The sequence below is a fragment of the Pseudophryne corroboree genome, chromosome 6 (assembly GCF_028390025.1).
Source record: "Pseudophryne corroboree isolate aPseCor3 chromosome 6, aPseCor3.hap2, whole genome shotgun sequence".
NCBI lineage: Eukaryota > Metazoa > Chordata > Amphibia > Anura > Myobatrachidae > Pseudophryne > Pseudophryne corroboree.
The window spans coordinates 10205896-10220926 of NC_086449.1; the positions used below are offsets into that span (position 1 = coordinate 10205896).

Genomic DNA, 15031 nt, shown 5'->3' on the forward strand with positions numbered 1-15031 from the left:
GGAATAGTGCAAATTCCTCATATAGAGACAATTAGCATTTGCACCAAAGTAAATGCTCCTATAAACTCATCTTGCTAATTTTATTTCCAACTAGATTTACACAGTATATGCAGCTGGTTCATACCACTCGTAATCTCAAGTAAATGCAATTAACTCACAATGAAAAGTGGCAATATGACCATTGAAATTATAAACATACAGTAGTACACAAAATTTGGTGTTAGGTGGGCTGCATGACTAATTTCCAGAGGTTAGGTGTACTTTAAAGAACCTCCTAAATAAATTACATAATTATATCTGCTTCTGCTTGTGCACTGCTTGTATGAAGACTTTTTTCACCTCTTGGTTCCTCAGGCTGTAAATAAGTGGATTCAGCATTGGTGTCACCACTGAGTAGAAGACGGAAGCAACCTTAATTTGTTTCTCAAAGACATGGGAAGGAGAGTGTAGGTAAGCAAAGAAAACTGACACATAATAGATGGTGGCACACGTGAGATGTGAAGAACAAGTACTGAATGCTTTCCGTCTGCCCTCAGCAGACTTCAGCCGTAGAATGGAGGAAAGGATGAAGATGTATGAGATCAATATGGTTGTCAATGAACCTAGACTACAAGAAACTATTAGGAAAAGGGTTACAATGTCACAGGTGAAAGTGTCAGAGCTGGACAGCTTGAGCAGTGGAGGGACGTCACAGTAGAAGTGGTCTATAAGGTTTGAGCCACAGAATTGAAGACTGAATATACAGCTGGTCTGCACTGATGACTGCAAGAAGCCAATGGAGAAAGATACAACAACTAGATACCAACATTTTTTCTTGGTCATTATAGAGACATAATGGAGAGGGTGGCAGATGGCAGCATAACGGTCATAGGACATACTTGAGAGAAGCAAGACCTCAGTACAGGCAAGAGCTGCAAAGAAGAAGAACTGAAGAGCACACCCAACAAATGAGATGGCCTTCCTCGCGGAGATAAGGTCGGACAACATTTTAGGAGTTATAACTGAGGAGTAAAAAACATCCACCAGAGAGAGGTAGCTCAGGAAGAAGTACATCGGGGTGTGGAGGTTGGAGCTGGTATGGACAATGACCATCATACCGATGTTTCCCACTACAGTCACCATGTAGATATGTAAGAAGAGTATGAAGAGGAATGGGGTGAGTTTCCCGTTGTCAGTGAGTCCAGAGAACACAAACACTCTCACTTGGGTATTGTTCATAATGTCCGTTAATTTCTCTGTATGTTATGGGGAAGGAAAATATTAATGAAGCTATAGAAAGTAAGTTGTAATACTGGCAATCACGCTAAAATGTAGTGATGAGCGAGGTTCGGTTTTACTCGGTTTTACTCGGTTCTCAAAACGGCATCTTATTGGCTATCCAAAACACGTGACATCCGTGAGCCAATAAGATGCCGTTTTGAGAACCGAGTAAAACCGAGTAAAACCGAGTAAAACCGAATCCGCTCATCACTACTAAAATGACAAACTGTAATGCAACTGGTAACAAGGGACTGTGTTCAAGAATAGGAGCTGAACCACACTCTAGGGGCAGATGTATCAAATCTTCTAAAGAAGACAAGTGGAGATGCTGCCAATGCAACCATTCAGCTTCTACCTATTAGTTGTAAGAGAAAAAAAAGGGGGAAGAAGTTGCACAACATATACTGTAGGTCAACATCTGAAACCAAACTATTTATACATTCATATGGGGTTTGTTGTTCATGAGATTGATAGGCAGTGCACCATGGAGTAAGTACCGTATACTTATAAAGGGGGATGGTGGGCCTAAAAGGTAGGTCCAACTGAAGAATTCTCCTTTCTGGAAATTATGGTGGACACACCGGCAGTTACTCCCCACTTACAGCTTAACAAACACCACACAGGTACTCTAGTGGGTCCTCTCATTCAGCGGACGTCGGTGGTCTTACTCTGCAATGTGTGCCCACGACAAGGGGGAATTGATGACCACTTAGGATAGCAGAAGTCTGTGCTCCTACAGTATCTATCTTTTCAAGCCCATGCAGGAGGCTGTGTCTCTCTCATTAACCTGTTCACTGCTGCTCCAGGAACATGGGTCAAAAGCAGAAGTCCTTCCACCTATTCAGCACAAGCTACCTTAACAATTGCTATACATATTGTCATTGTACATAATTATGTTATTGGGAAGATTTCACTGTGCTATGATTTACACATTAACATTGCTCACTGTATGGCTTGAAGTATAAATACCTATATTACTATTCGGGAGTCTCTAATCATTATGTAAAGGGAATTGCTGCATATAAAATTGCTTTCTAATTATCAGAGATACGACAGAGAATACTCTTATACAATGGGGATATAGTCAGAATCCTGACAGTCAAAATCCCAACGCGGGAATCCCAACCGCAAGAATGCCGACAACAGTGGCACTGCTATCCCCTCCCTTGGGTGTCCATGACACACATGAACAGAACCTGAGCCCGCAAGGGGTTTCGTTGCGCTCACCCCCTGTCAGGATTCCGGCATTGGGATATTGACTGCTGGGATTTCGATAGCCTGGATCCCGTACCCAATGCTGTTATGTCCACCCTACACATGTGACTCATTTTTTTCCAGCTGAATCCTCCGCTTCCAAACACCTCTAGTGACATTTGAGATTTCAGATTTACCTGTGTCATTTCACTACTAGATATTTGGTGTCATTTGGTTATATTTTCACTTTGTTCTGCTGTGGGGATTCAATTATTTAATGAAACTATTTGTACAGTATGCCATATTCAGACGTCCTAAAAAGTATTATCCCACAGAGCTTATGATATTACTTGAAGATCCTTACTCAAAAATAACTTACAGTATCATTTAGTGATGAGCGGGTTCGGTACCCGAACATTGCGATCCGAGCCGGGATCCGAGTCCAGCTCGGGACTTCCCGCCTTTCTTGGATCCCAAAACGAGGCAAAACATCATCATTACTCTATCATTATTCTATATAAGTCCCCGGTGATCAGCGACATCGTCATTCCGGCATTGGAGAGTGTACTGGACAGAAGTGTCCGTCTGCAGTACTGGGTGGCGTGGCATGGTGAGGGGCGGGTGCTCTGTCTGCTGTATAAGTCCAGGGGTTCCCTGTCTGCTGTATAAGTCCAGGGGTGCTCTATCTGCTGTATCAGTCCAGGGGTGCTCTGTCTGCTGTATCAGTCCAGGGGTGCTCTGTATGCTGTATAAGTCCAGGGGTGCCCTGTCTGCTGTATAAGTCCAGGGGTGCCCTGTCTGCTGTATAAGTCCAGGGGTGCTCTGTCTGCTGTATCAGTCCAGGGGTTCCCTGTCTGCTGTATCAGTCCAGGGGTTCCCTGTCTGCTGTATAAGTCCAGGGGTGCCCTGTCTGCTGTATCAGTCCAGGGGTTCCCTGTCTGCTGTATAAGTCCTGGGGTGCCCTGTCTGCTTTATCACTCCAGGGGTACACTGTCTGCTGTATAAGTCCAGGGGTACCCTGTCTGCTGTATAAGTCCAGGGGTGCCCTGTCTGCTGTATCAGTCCAGGGGTGCTGCTAAGTCTGTCGTATCAGTCATGGGGTTCCCTGCCTGCTGTATCTGAAGAAGGGGTGCTCTGTCTGCTGTATCTGAAGAAGGGGTGCTCTGTGCGTCCATCCAGGGGCTCCACCCCAGTGTAAAATTAAAATAATAAAAGCTAAAAAGAAAAAGCCTAAAATGTTCTGTACCCCAGTGTACTATACAATTTTTATTTTATTTTCATAAGTATTGTGAAACTGCAGGTCAAACCGCAGTATAATATTTCCTACTCATAAATGCATTGTGCGATGCTGTTAGTGTAGTCAACCGCAGTGTGTAATTATTATATATATTTCTGACTCATTTGTGCGACACTGTAACTGTCGGTGTGTGATATAAAAAATACTTCTGCATATTTTTGACTCATTTGTGCAACACTGTAACCACTGGTGTGTGATATAAAAAGAATTCTACATATTTTTGACTAATTTGTGCAACACTGTCGGTGCAGTCAACTGCAGTGTGTAATTATTATATATTTTTCTGATTCATTTGAGCAACACTGTAACCGCCGGTGTGTGATATAAAAAATTATATATATTTTGATTTAAATTAATATTTTGTGCTATGTTATCCCAGTATACATCCATGGACTGCTGCTCCGCCCATCTAGGGGTGTTCTGTCAGTCCACCCAAAATAAAAGACATTTTTTTTTATATTTTGTGCTGCATACTCCCAGTATACATCCAGGTATGCTCCGTCCATTTCAGGGTGTTGTGTCTGTAGCTCATATTCTTATATTATTCTTTTGTCCTATTTTCATAATTCTTCTTATGACCACATTGTGATTCATTCAAATTAATATTATTAATAATAATGATAAATTAACTAAATTTAAATTAAATTAACATAAATAAACTCTCCACACTTGTATAGCGAACCTTCTGCATATCAAATATTTATTTGAGGAAATGAAGTATTTGATCCAAAATAAATTAAATAAATTAAATCTTAAAATATAATTTTTTCTTTATTCTTTGCCTTAATAATCTTTTTTGTGAACTGAAATATTGAGCCTTGCCTAATGCGTCGTTTTTTTAAATACATTGGTTTTTTTAAATATTTTGTCCGTCCTATTACCTCGGTGCAACCTTTTGGCCTAAACTGGATAAAAACAATATTGTGAGCTGTGAGGTGTTCAGAATAGACTGTAAATGAGTGGAAATAAATGTACAGTAAGAATAGACTGTAAATGAGTGTTTTTTTATTGAGGTTAGTAATACCGTTGGAACAAAAAAAAAACAAATTCTGTTATTTTAGCTGTTTTTATGAGATTGAAAAAAAAAATACAGATCCAAAACCAAAATCCGAAAAATGGCCTGGAGCTCACCCCTAGGTATAAAGCCTTTATTTGTGTGTTAGTTGTATATGAGAGAATATATTTTATAACTTAAAACTAAACGTTGTTTTGTTACTAAATTTACAATAAAAGAGTGCACCAAAAAGGAGAATTCTTCAGTTGGACCTACATTTTAGGCCCACCACCCCCCTTTATAAGTCTACATATTATTTATCTGGTACATTAAAAAAAATGCTGCAGTATGGGCATATTTAGAGATGTGTGGTTCGGTTCTTCAGACATCTGAATCCACCAGAGTTTTGTGTATCTGAACCGAACCAAAACCCAGCCCAGATTTTGAGACCCGGCTCAACTTTTCCCGTGGTTCGAATTTGGATTTTAAATCCAAATTTTGGGTTCTGGATTGCAAAAATAACATGATTTTAGCAGGGTTTTTTTTTAATCAATTTTTATCAGTGATTATCGATTTTTTTTAATCGATTTTTACACCAGACCGAAATCTGAATCCGAACCAAAACACTTGAGTGTGGCTTTGCCAAAAGCTAAACGTGATGATGAATAAAAACCAAAACCAAAACACAGGAGGTCACGCACATCTCTAGTCCTAGTTAGATTGTTTGATACATCTAGTGATTTTAACTTAGATTTTTATATTGGTGTCTATAAAATAACCAGAATACACTGTATAAATTTAAGTTGAGGAGACCTGTTCCTACGAAGACTAGTAAAGAGTCATACTTAGCTATTCATAGCTGTGGAACACTGAAAGCCGTGTCTTGATGTCCGGTAGTTAAATGTCTTCATTGATGTTGAACTGGAGACAGGCGTTCCTATTGGCTGCTGTTGAAGGTGCACATAAGCTTCTGATAGGAACAGTGAAAATTAAATGAAACAACTTGGGCAGATACGGAGAGAGGTCAATACTAGAGAAGAAAATTAGGTAACAGTTGAATAAAAGCGAAGGGGCACATTTACTAAAGCTTCTAAAACAGAGAATTGGTGATGTTGCCCCTAGCAACCAATCAGATTTTCTTAAAAGCAATAGAGAAATGATAGACAGCATCTGATTGGGTGCTATGGGCAATATCACCAATTCTCTGTTTTAGAAGCCTCAGTAAATTTACCCCGCAGAGAGAAAGAGTAAGGATTGAGATCAATAAAAAGTAAAAAAATTAATTAAATACAGTATAAATATAGTAAAATGAATCTGAAAGAATGGAATAGAAGTTAACAATACAATGGAAGAGAGGAAACACACGTAAAATAAATTAAAAAGTAAAAGTAATTGGTGAATAAAGTATACGTCGCCTGCAGAGAAGGTACTGCAGCAATATGGGGTGGATGGAATTCAGTGACAATAATCCTATGAATTTTGGTAGCTGAAGGTTCCTAACGAATCTGAATTTTGTGTATGATATAAAAAACAGTGGTGGATATATGTTCTGCATAAGGCAATCAATGATTGTTATAGATGACCAATATTTGGAGTAAATAAATGTGAGCAAATACAATGGTAGAACGAGGACAAAAGAAATTAACATTTTTGAAAAGTTGTTGGAGGATGTGCACAATTCTGTAGTGTTGGGTGTTTGTCCATACGAAGATAGGGAGATATGGGTGGAAAAGTATATACAATGTAGCTCATACAGTAGATAACAGTAGGTCACAGTAATAGCTAGAGGTCAAGGTGGACTTACAACAGAGGGTACATAAAAAAAACTACAGGGGATGTGTACTGTATCAAAGCTTTGTGAAAGATAAAGTGGAGAGAGAGAATCTACCAACCAATCAGCTCCTGTCATTTTGAACCACAGCCTGCAATATGGAAGTTAGACGTTGTTTGGTTTGTAATTTATCTCTCTCCATTGTATGCTTTGATACATATTCCCATATATTTGGGAGTGAAGTTGCAGGAAATAGGAAAAAGTGGAGACTACTATATATATGGTAGACATAAATCAATCAATTACATTTTCAGTAGGTATAGATCAAAGCACAGTCGTAATTCTGAAAAAAGAGTTATAGTAACATAAAACAGTAATAATTAATCCACTTAATCCATTTAATATAGACCCAAACGCTGAGTCCCTGTGATTGTATTATAGCCATGTAACACTGGGCCCCTGTATTTCAGTCACTAGGTTTTTTGTCTTCTATTTCTGTATATTGAGTAATAAGTGATACCTGCGGAGAGAGATGTATGGTATTTGGTCTCTCCGCTATCTGTACACCCGGGATACACAGTACATCTTGCTGCTGTGGATCAGGAGCCTTTATTATATAATTCCCGGTGACCCGAGAGTACAATTATCTACAGCCCCAGAGATAATGTTGCTAATCAGTATAATTTTAGAAACAAACCAATTAATGATTAGTGAATTTATTTGCCTCTACACAATGGAATACAGTTATACCCTCATTTAATATATTTTAGTTTTAATTTAATATTATAGATAATGGAAAATTCTGTACATTAACATTAGTTTACTAACCTTAATCAAGAGTGCATTTCTGTCCTAAAACCAGAATGACCACTTACTGTACTTTGGATCAGTGATGTGTTGGAATATGGAGAGTACTTCCTTCCATGATGCTTCATAGCTGTACTTGTCAATGGTATGCGGTTGGGTACCACTAAGCTCCATGGGGGAACCCATCGATATCTTGCTACCAGTGCCTACATACATAATTGGCTAGTCTGCTGTATGCTCCGTTCCATCTCTGCTACAATAACGGATGTATAATACCTTTGCACTACAAATAAACCAAAGCTCCTGGATAAGTCTATCCGGCTGGTGTGCTCAAAAAGTTCTTTCTGATGGTGTATACTGGAATGAAAAATGCTCCTGCTACATTTCAATGAATGGTGTATAGGCTGTTAGGGGGTTGTCCGACTTTTGTTTAAGTTTATTTAGTTAAACTTGCTATTTTTTAAGACTTATGAAGAACATCTAGGTAATGAGGTTTCAAGATGGATAAGAAAAGCCGGTTTGACTATGAATGATGATAAATGTCATACTGCTATGGTGGAGGTACAATACCTAGGACACTATTTTTGAGGTAGTATGATACATCCTGTGCTGGCCATGGTGGAATTCATATCTCAGTGGCATAGACCTTCAATCCAGAGGTAAGAGAGAGTACTTATAGGGATTGATGACTATTACAGGATTTTTTTTTCCTTAAAATTGACCTTTGCCAAACCTTTGATGAAGCAGACTAAAAAAGATTTTTTAAACAGATAGTATGGACTCTTGAGTGTGAACAGTCTTGTATTGTTTAAAACAGCCCTGACCCAATCTTTATTATTGGCTGCTCCTAAATTTACCCAGGAACTTTTAGTACAGACTGACAGTTTGGGGTGTGGGTTGGGTGCGGTATTAAGTCAATTGGGGAAGGGTGAGAGGGAGCATCCGATTATATGTCTCTCTACAATTATTAGACCAAAAATTGATCTATTTGACTACAGAAAAAGAGTGTGGGCCATAGTGTGGGCTTTGAAAAAATTGCAAACCTATATTCATGGACAATAGTTTAATGCAGTAACTTATCATAACCTCCTTCATTGGTTACAACAATATTCGGGTCTAACTGGGAGATTATTAGAGATGTGCGGCGGGCACTTTTCGTGTTTTGGTTTTGGATCTGGATTTCCGCTCATGTTTTGGATCTGGATTGATTTTGCCAAAACCACCCTTTCGGGTTTTAGTTTTGGAATTGGATGATTTTTGTAAAAAAAAAAACCCATAAAAACAGCTAAAAATACAAAATTTTGGGGTAATTTTGATCACATGGTATGATCAACCTCAATAACATTCATTTCCAATCATTTACAGTCTATTCTGAACACCTCACAATATTGTTTTTAGGCCAAAAGGTTGCACAGAGGTTGCTGGATGACTAAGCTAAGTGACCCACGTGGGTAGCACAAACACCTGGCCCAACTAGGAGTGGCACTGCAGTGGCAGACAGGATGGCAGTTTTAAAAACTAGGCCCCAAAGAGCACATACTTGACAATGTACTTCACTTTAATTTAATTGTCACTTGACAATGACTTCTGATGAATACACTGCAGGTGACGTATAAGGGAGGATGTTACTACGTGGTTAACGTCCTTACCCCTACTCTTTACGGATTGACAAAGGCAACACATGGCTTGAAACCTTTTGTCCAGATTTGTGGAGAAATAATTCCACACCGAAGAGGTGTTTTTTTTGGTACTTTGCCCAGGCATGACAATGGGCTTTCTCATCCCACGGACAACAACTGTCTCCACTGGTGCCTTATTCAAACAAACCACATCACCATCAGAATCCTCATCATCAACTTCCTCCTCAGCGCCAGCTACACCAATATCCTCCTCATCCTGGTGTACTTCTACAGTGACATCTTCAATCTCAATATCAGCAACTGGACTGGCGGTGCTCCTCCCAGCACTTGCAGAGGGCATACAAATGGTGGTAGGAGCCTCCTCTTTCCGTACAGTCTTGGGAAGGTCAGGCCTAGACGTCGCAACCGTGGACACACTTGGACTTTCCTTGGGGATTTGTGATATCTCTTAGAGATGTGCGGCGGGCACTTTTCGTATTTTGTGTTTTGGATTTCGTTCTTATTCCCCCCTAGTGTTTTGTTTTTGGATTGGTTTTGCCAAAACCACCCTTTCGTGTTTTGGTTTTGATTTTGGATCTGGATGATTTTTGAAAAAAAAAACATTAAAAAGGCTAAAATCACAGAATTTGCGGATAATTTTTTCTTATGGTATTATTAACCTCAATAACATTCATTTCCACTCATTTCCAGTCTATTATGAACACCTCACACCTCACTATATTGTTTTTAGGCCAAAGGGTTGTGGCTGTATGACTAAGCTAAATGACACAAGTGTGCGGCACAAACACCTGGCCCATCTAGGAGTGGCACTGCAGTGTCAGACAGGAGGGCAGATATAAAAAAAGGCTCCAAACAGCACATGATGCAAAGAAGAAAAAGAGGTGCAATGAGGTGCTGTATGACTAATCCGAGCGACACAAGTGTGCGGCAAAAATACCTGGCCCATCTAGGAGTTGCACTGCAGTGTCAGACAGGATGGCACTTTTCAAAATGTTTGGCCCCTAACAGCACCTCATGCAAAGATGTAGAAGAGGTGCAATGTGGTAGCTGTATGACTAAGTCAAGCAACACAAACAATTGGCCCATCTAGGAGTGGCACTGCAGTGGCAGACAGGAGAGCAGATATCCAAAAAAAGGCCCCAAACAGCACATGATGCAAAGAAGAAAAAGAGGTGCACAGAGGTTGCTGTATGACTAAGCTAAGTGATACAACCTCCTGGCCCATCTAGTAGTGTCACGCAGTGGCTGAATGTTGAAAGTGGTCCGCAACTGTTTGGTCCACTGACAGCATCTCCAGCGTCCCTGTCTTTTTATGAAAAATTCTGCAATTGGCGGACTTATGCGGCAGTACCCCAAGACTAATACAGCAGTACCCCTAGACTCATACGGCAGTGTCAGACAGGATGGCACTTTTCAAAAACTAGGCCCCAAACAGCACCTCATGCAAAGATGTCGAAGAGGTGCAATGAGGTAGCTGTATGACTAAGCCAAGCGACACAAACAATTCCCACTGTAATTATACGTCCAAATCACTGGAATTATACTTTCAAATCACTGGAATTATACGTCCAAATCACTGGATTTAAATGGCAAAATCACAGGAATTATACGTCCAAATCACTGGAATTAAATGGCAGTAACACTGGACATATACGGAAGTCGTCGCCCCCGGTGGGCTCCGGGTTGTTGTGTCTTGCTGGCGCTGCCTCCGGCGGGTTCCCGGGGTGTGGGCGCCGATATTGCGCCCGGCATCCATGGGAGCGTGGTGAGCGGGTGACGTCATCGGCCCCTTCCACCAATCGGGAGAGGGCGGGAAGTTCAAAGGCAGACTCCGTACAGAGCCCCAGGTGCCTGAGTATGGTCTTTCCAATGATCACCAGTACTAGCAGCGTTCAGCGTGTTCCCAAGCTGAACGTCTCCTGTGTTCCAGCGTTGCAGTGTATCTTCCAGTGGGATATTCCCTGTGCTACCAGCGTTACAGTGTATCACTCAGTGGGACATCTCCTGTGCTTCCAGTATTACAGGGTATCCCTAAGTGGAACGCCTCCCATACTTCCAGAGTTACACTGAATCTCAAATCCTCATTTATTTCTTCAGCATAGCTCACAAGTTCTTCATTCTTCTGTGTGCTTCAACATCGTTCTCAAATCCTCATTCATTTCTTCAACATCGCTCACAAGTTCTTCATTCTTCCTGTACTTCAGCATCGCCCCCAAGCCTTGGCCACAACTAATTCTTTAGCATTACACGTCGGTTACAATTACTAAGTTCTGCATGAGGAAAACCTACATCCGGCCATCCCTGCTCTGGCCCAGCTGTGGTTCCTCTTCCCGATCATCGGAAGAACCTCCGAGTTCTCAACACTCCCAACCCAGGTCAGTGACAGTATACTCAGGCCTCATGGACCCGGGGGATCGCAACCCAGAGTCAAGTGCCATCCAAAACTTGGCTTCCCGAGTTCAGAGTCAGGAGGCGGCACAGAGCCAGGTGATGCAGTATCTCCAGGAATTATCCGTCCGTCTGGATCAAATTCAGGCCTCCCTGGCTTCAGTAGTTCCGGTTCCTGCTCCAGTACCCGCTCCAGTAGTCATCTCCAGTAATGTTCAATCCTCGTCTGGGACCAGGTCACGCCTTCAGCTTCCCACTCTCTCTCGCTATAATGGGAATCCAAAGAATTGCCGTGGTTTTCTCAACCAATGTGAGGTGCATTTTGAACTTCTCTCACACAATTTCCCCACGGATCGGTCCAAAGTGGCATACATTATTTCCTTGCTTGAAGGTTCAGCGTTGGATTCGGTGTCTCCATTGTGGGAACGATCTGACCCATTGGTTTCCAGTTACACTAATTTCATTGCATCATTCCGAAGGATTTTTGATGAGCCCGGCAGAACGACCGCTGCTTCCTCGGACCTGCTCCGAGTCCGTCAAGGCTCCCATTCTGTGGGACAGTATGTGGTTCACTTCCAGACCATTGTCTCAGAACTACGCTGGAATAATGATGCTGGAACGGGCTCTCTGACCGTCTGAAGGACGAGCTTGTCACTAGAGATCTGCCGGATCCTTTAGAAGAGTTGATCTCCCTCAGTGTCAAGGTGGATCTTCGCATGCAGGAACGAGGTGGCGAACGTAGTCGGTTGGATCGATTCAGATTCCGGCTTCTCCCGCCTAAGCAAACAGTTGCCCCGAGTCCGGACGAACCCATGCAAATCAACCGATTCCGGCTGTCCCCGGAGGAACAACAGCGCCGTCGTGAGGGTAAACTCTGCCTCTACTGTGGAGCCACGGATCACTTTATCAAGTTCTGCAAGTCCCGTCCGGGAAACGGGCAGGCCTAGCTTGTTCCGGAGGAGTCAAGTTAGGGGTTACATCTAAATCTTCTCCGACAGTGGATTGTTTACTCTCCGTGTCTCTGTTTTCTGAGTCTATAGCCAAACCTGTTAATGTCCTGCTGGACTCTGGGGCTGCAGGGAATTTGTCTCTCTTTCTTGTGTTCAGAGTCTGGGTTTACAGTTACAGTCTGTCGAACGACCTATTACGTTGACTGCCATCAATGGTACCAAAATATCTAATGGTATTATTTCAAGTCGCACAGAGCCAATCAAGCTGCAGGTCGGAGCTCTGCATCAAGAACATTTGGAGTTTCTAGTAATTCCGGAGATGCCTCACGATCTTGTTCTTGGTCTACTTTGGCTTAAAATTCATAACCCTCACGTCGACTGGAAGTCGTCACAAATATTGTCCTGGAGTTCGTTTTGTCACTCTAGTTGTCTCACTCCTGTTTACCCGCTCCGTGCATCTTCCAAGTCGGATGAGGAGCTCATTCCGGAGGCCTATCGGGAGTTCACAGATGTGTTCTCGGAACAGGCGGCCGATCAGTTACCACCCCATAGACCCTGGGACTGTCCCATTGAGCTTATCCCAGGGAAAATGCCACCCCTGGGACGCACATATCCCTTGTCATTACCCGAGACCCAAGCTATGTCGGACTATATCAAATCTAATCTACTGAAAGGATTCATTCGCCCCTCTACCTCCCCGGCAGGAGCAGGTTTCTTTTTCGTGAAGAAGAAGGACGGGGGGTTAAGACCATGTATTGATTATCGTGGCTTAAACGATATCACCGATAAGAACAAATACCCTTTGCCGCTAATCACAGAGCTATTTGATAGGGTTCGTGGAGCCCACGTCTTCACTAAGCTCGACTTAAGAGGAGCCTATAATCTGATACGTATCCGACAGGGGGACGAATGGAAGACGGCCTTCAATACCAGGGATGGGCATTATGAATATCCTGTAATGCCGTTTGGCCTCAGCAATGCCCCTGCCGTTTTTCAGGGATTTGTGAATGAAATCTTCCGAGATATGTTATACCAAAGCGTAGTGGTGTACTTGGATGACATTCTGATATTTTCTAAGAATCTTGCAGAGCACAGAGTACAGGTCAAAGAAGTACTTCTTCGTTTACGAAGGAATCGTCTCTACGGCAAGATTTCCAAATGTATCTTTGAGGTCCCTTTAATTCCGTTCCTCGGTTATGTCATCTCGGGTACGGAGCTTTGCGTGGATCCGGAAAAACTCACTGCCATTCGGGACTGGACTCAGCCTCTCTCCTTGAAAGCGGTACAAAGATTCCTGGGCTTTGCAAATTACTACCGGAAATTCATTAAGGGATTTTCTACCATCGTTGCACCCATTACTGCCCTAACCAAAAAGGGGTCTGACCCAAGTCACTGGTCTTCCAAAGCTGTAGTAGCATTTGCCCAATTGAAATCAGCCTTTATGTCTGCTCCAGTACTCCAACAACCGAATTTCTCAAAACCATTCTTCTTGGAAGTCGATGCTTCCTCAGTAGGCATCGGTGCCGTCCTTTCACAGTACTCTTCTGATGGGAAGTTACATCCATGTGGTTTCCATTCTCGTAAGTTATCTCCTGCTGAACGAAACTACACCATTGGAGATCACGAACTTTTAGCAATAAAATCTGCCCTAGAAGAATGGAGGTACTTATTGGAAGGTACTAAACACCTAAGTACTATTTACACCGATAACAAGAATTTGTTGTATATAAAGACGGCCCAGTGCTTGAATCCCCGTCAAGCTAGATGGGCACTTTTCTTCACTCGATTCTCGTTCGTTATTAAGTACCGGGCCGGGACTCTTAACGCTAAGGCTGATGCTTTGTCTCGTTCTTTAACGGCCTCAGATGAGGAGAATTCCTTTGAAAAGAGTTTAATTCTCAGTCCAGTCTCTATTTCAGCAGCTCCCACCTCGCTGGGTCCTCCTCCTGGGAGAATGTCTGTACCAGTTGAATTTCGACCAAAGTTACTGCAGAGGGCTCATATCTCCAAGATTTCCGGTCATCCTGGAGTTTAAAAAATGTGTGAATTTCTACGAAGGTCATATTGGTGGGACACCATGAAGAAGGATATACAAGATTATGTGAAGTCATGTCCTCAATGTGCTCAGCACAAAACTCTTCGTCTGCCTCCTGCGGGGTTGCTTCGTCCACTGTCCATTCCTAAGAAACCCTGGACCCATATTTCTATCGACTTTATTACCGAATTACCCCTCTCTAAGGGTTACAATACCATCTGGGTGATTATTGACCGCTTTTCAAAAATGGCACATTTTGTTCCGTTGACCGGTTTACCAACGGCTCCCAAGTTGGCTTTTACTATTTATTCATGAACACTTCCGCCTGCACGGGTTACCTCGGGAGATAGTCTCTGATCGAGGGGTACAGTTCACTGCAAGATTTTGGAGGGCCCTCTGCTCAGCCTTACAAATAAAACTCAAGTTCTCATCTGCTTACCATCCACAAACCATTGGCAAACTGAACGTATCAATCAAGATTTAGAGACTTTTCTCCGCGTTTATCTATCTCCTTCACAGGACGATTGGGTGGAACTGTTACCCTGGGCCGAGTTTGCCCATAATCATCTGTACCACTCTTCCACTAGTGAGTCCCCATTCTTCATTAATTATGGATCCTATCCACGAGTCCCAGAATTACCAATTTTTACTCCGGAGGAGGTTCCTGCTGCAGCTTCCACTCTCCGGCACTTCAG

The 15031-nt window shown here is 42.4% G+C and overlaps 1 protein-coding gene across 1 annotated transcript; it reads right to left on the reverse strand.

Moving 5' to 3' along the window:
• Window positions 1-291: 291 nt before the first annotated feature.
• Window positions 292-1218, reverse strand: LOC134933945 (olfactory receptor 5B12-like). Its single transcript, XM_063929482.1, has one exon. The coding sequence runs from the start codon at window positions 1216-1218 to the stop codon at window positions 292-294; it is 927 nt and encodes a 308-aa protein (XP_063785552.1).
• Between the last annotated feature and the right edge of the window lie 13813 nt (window positions 1219-15031).

Excerpts from the sequence above, each read along its gene's own strand:
- LOC134933945 (XM_063929482.1), bottom strand. The coding sequence starts at position 1,218 with ATGAACAATACCCAAGTGAGAGTGTTTGTGTTCTCTGGACTCACTGAC.